This window comes from Bipolaris sorokiniana (assembly GCF_000338995.1).
Source record: "Bipolaris sorokiniana ND90Pr unplaced genomic scaffold COCSAscaffold_78, whole genome shotgun sequence".
In the NCBI taxonomy this organism is placed as follows: Eukaryota; Fungi; Ascomycota; class Dothideomycetes; order Pleosporales; family Pleosporaceae; genus Bipolaris; species Bipolaris sorokiniana.
The window spans coordinates 1,016-3,092 of NW_006911972.1; the positions used below are offsets into that span (position 1 = coordinate 1,016).

Consider the following 2,077-nt stretch of genomic DNA (forward strand, 5'->3'; position numbering starts at 1 on the left):
TGATCGCGTGTATCTGCGCGGATGAATCGTATCTAGATCCAAGCATCACCTACTCCAGCAAATCCAGCTCTATCCAGAACTCATGGCTCCAAGGGTTTGATCCAGATATACATACTGTGTATATCACCGCATCAGCCACTGGCTGGTCGAACGATAATATTGGTCTCCATTGGCTCAAACAAGTATTCGATCCAGCCACTAAGCCAAAAGCTCGATCTTCTTACCGATTACTCATCATGGATGGGCACCATAGTCATATAACAATGGATTTTATTAACTATTGTGATCAGAATAAGATACTATTAGCTATCTTCCTGCCGCACTCAACGCATACGCTGCAGCCGCTCGGCATTAGATTATTTAAGCTACTATCCACTACATACTCGAATGAGCTATCAAACTTCACCAATACTAGCTAAGGGCTGATACTATTCACTAAATTCTTTTCAAAATATTCTGGAGAGCTTGGTGCGCAGCGTGCAAGGAATTATCAATTCTCCATGCTTTTAGAGCTACTGGGCTCTCACCATTCAATCCAGAAGTTATACTCCAAGAATTCAAAACTACAGCTGCTAATAGCGATAGAGGCGCATTAGTAGCATCAGCTTCTGATTGGAGAACGATTCGGCAGCTACTTAATCAATCTACGAGTAATAGGTCAATTTCAGCGCTTAATAGAATCATGATGAAACTATCCGCCGATACAACGTTTCTTCAACGGGAAAATGAGCAGCTCCGGGCAGCTCTCATGGATGAGAAACAGTGGAAGGAGCGTATCCAGCCTGGTACGCTCGAGCTGTCCGATGGTTATCATGGTGGAGCTACTTTCTGGTCTCCACGGAAAGTGCGAGAAGCTCACCACTAATATGAGCAGAAACAGCGCGATCACGAGGAGTCACAACGCCAAAAAGCTATCACAATCGAAGCTAGAAAGGAGAGAAAGCTACTCAAAGCTCAAGAACTAGATGAGCGGCGGCGGGCGCGGGCACAGGCAAAACTAGATCGTGAGAGGCAGAAAGCTGAAGCAGCTGCCCACCGGATAGCCCGCCAAGCCGCCCACAAACGACTTCAAAAAGCTATCAAAATCTCTCGAATAGGCAAGAAGCCTAGCTCTAAGCGCCATGCCAGGCTGGTATTGAAAAATATTATTGTTAGTAGTAGTAGTGGTGGTGCGCAGCCAGCCGATCGATCAGCTGCACCACCATCACCACGCTCGTGTTCAGGCCGCCCCATCAAGCTGCCAATCAAATATCAGTAGATAGATTAGGTAAACGATACTACTAGATTACTACAGTAAAATTTCTCGCGATAATAGGTTTTATGTAGAGCTCTACAGCTTCAAGTTTGTGATAGTACTGTTGGGGAAAAATCCGGCGTTGGCCCGTCCGGCACCTCTAGAGGTAGAAAGGATGGTTATGAAGGCTAGCTAAAGCTAGGCTAGTGAGCGACGTCAGCGCGCGCCGCCAACGTGTACGAAGTGCTACACTCAAGGCTATACACAGACCTAATATAGATAGTACTAATCTACCTTAAAGTAGAATATAACTATGTTATCTCTTATCGTTATAGCATAATTGCGTAAAGCGTCGTGTTAAATTTGGTGGGGTGGGCCACTTACTGATGTGGGCCGCTTACTGATAAAACACGTTAACGTGCGCCACCAGTCATCCGGCCACTCCACCAAACTTGTCGCGACTGTCTGCGCAATTGATCTACAACAACGCAATAAAACGAGATAAGATTAAGAGATATAATTCATTATCTATTTCTACATTGAGTCCGAGTATGACCTTCAATGTGACACCTCGTGCACGTCGGCGGCGCGCGCTGACGTCGCTCACCAACCTGGCTCTGGTTAGCCTCCATAACCACCTTTTCTGCCTTTCTAGCCATCTGCCTCGCCTGTGAGACTTGGAGCACTCCACCAGAAGCAATATATTGACGCTGTTGGTCTTGCTTTTGTCGCTGAGGCTGATTCTCTTTACGTAGCTTCTTGTTCTCCTCCGCGAGTATTGTCGCTGATTGCATCGCAAGCTGAGCACTCTTTGCAAGCTGGCGTATTGCAATGCTTGTTGGA

General features: G+C 46.4%; 1 protein-coding gene across 1 annotated transcript; it reads left to right on the forward strand.

Annotated features, from left to right (window-relative positions):
• Nucleotides 1–463: 463 nt before the first annotated feature.
• COCSADRAFT_42101 (uncharacterized protein) lies at nucleotides 464–1,388 on the forward strand (the record flags this gene model as incomplete). Its single annotated transcript, XM_007707990.1, has 2 exons — nucleotides 464–844; nucleotides 875–1,388. Coding segments are annotated over 2 exons (765 nt in total), but the record flags the coding sequence as incomplete, so codon positions are not given.
• Between the last annotated feature and the right edge of the window lie 689 nt (nucleotides 1,389–2,077).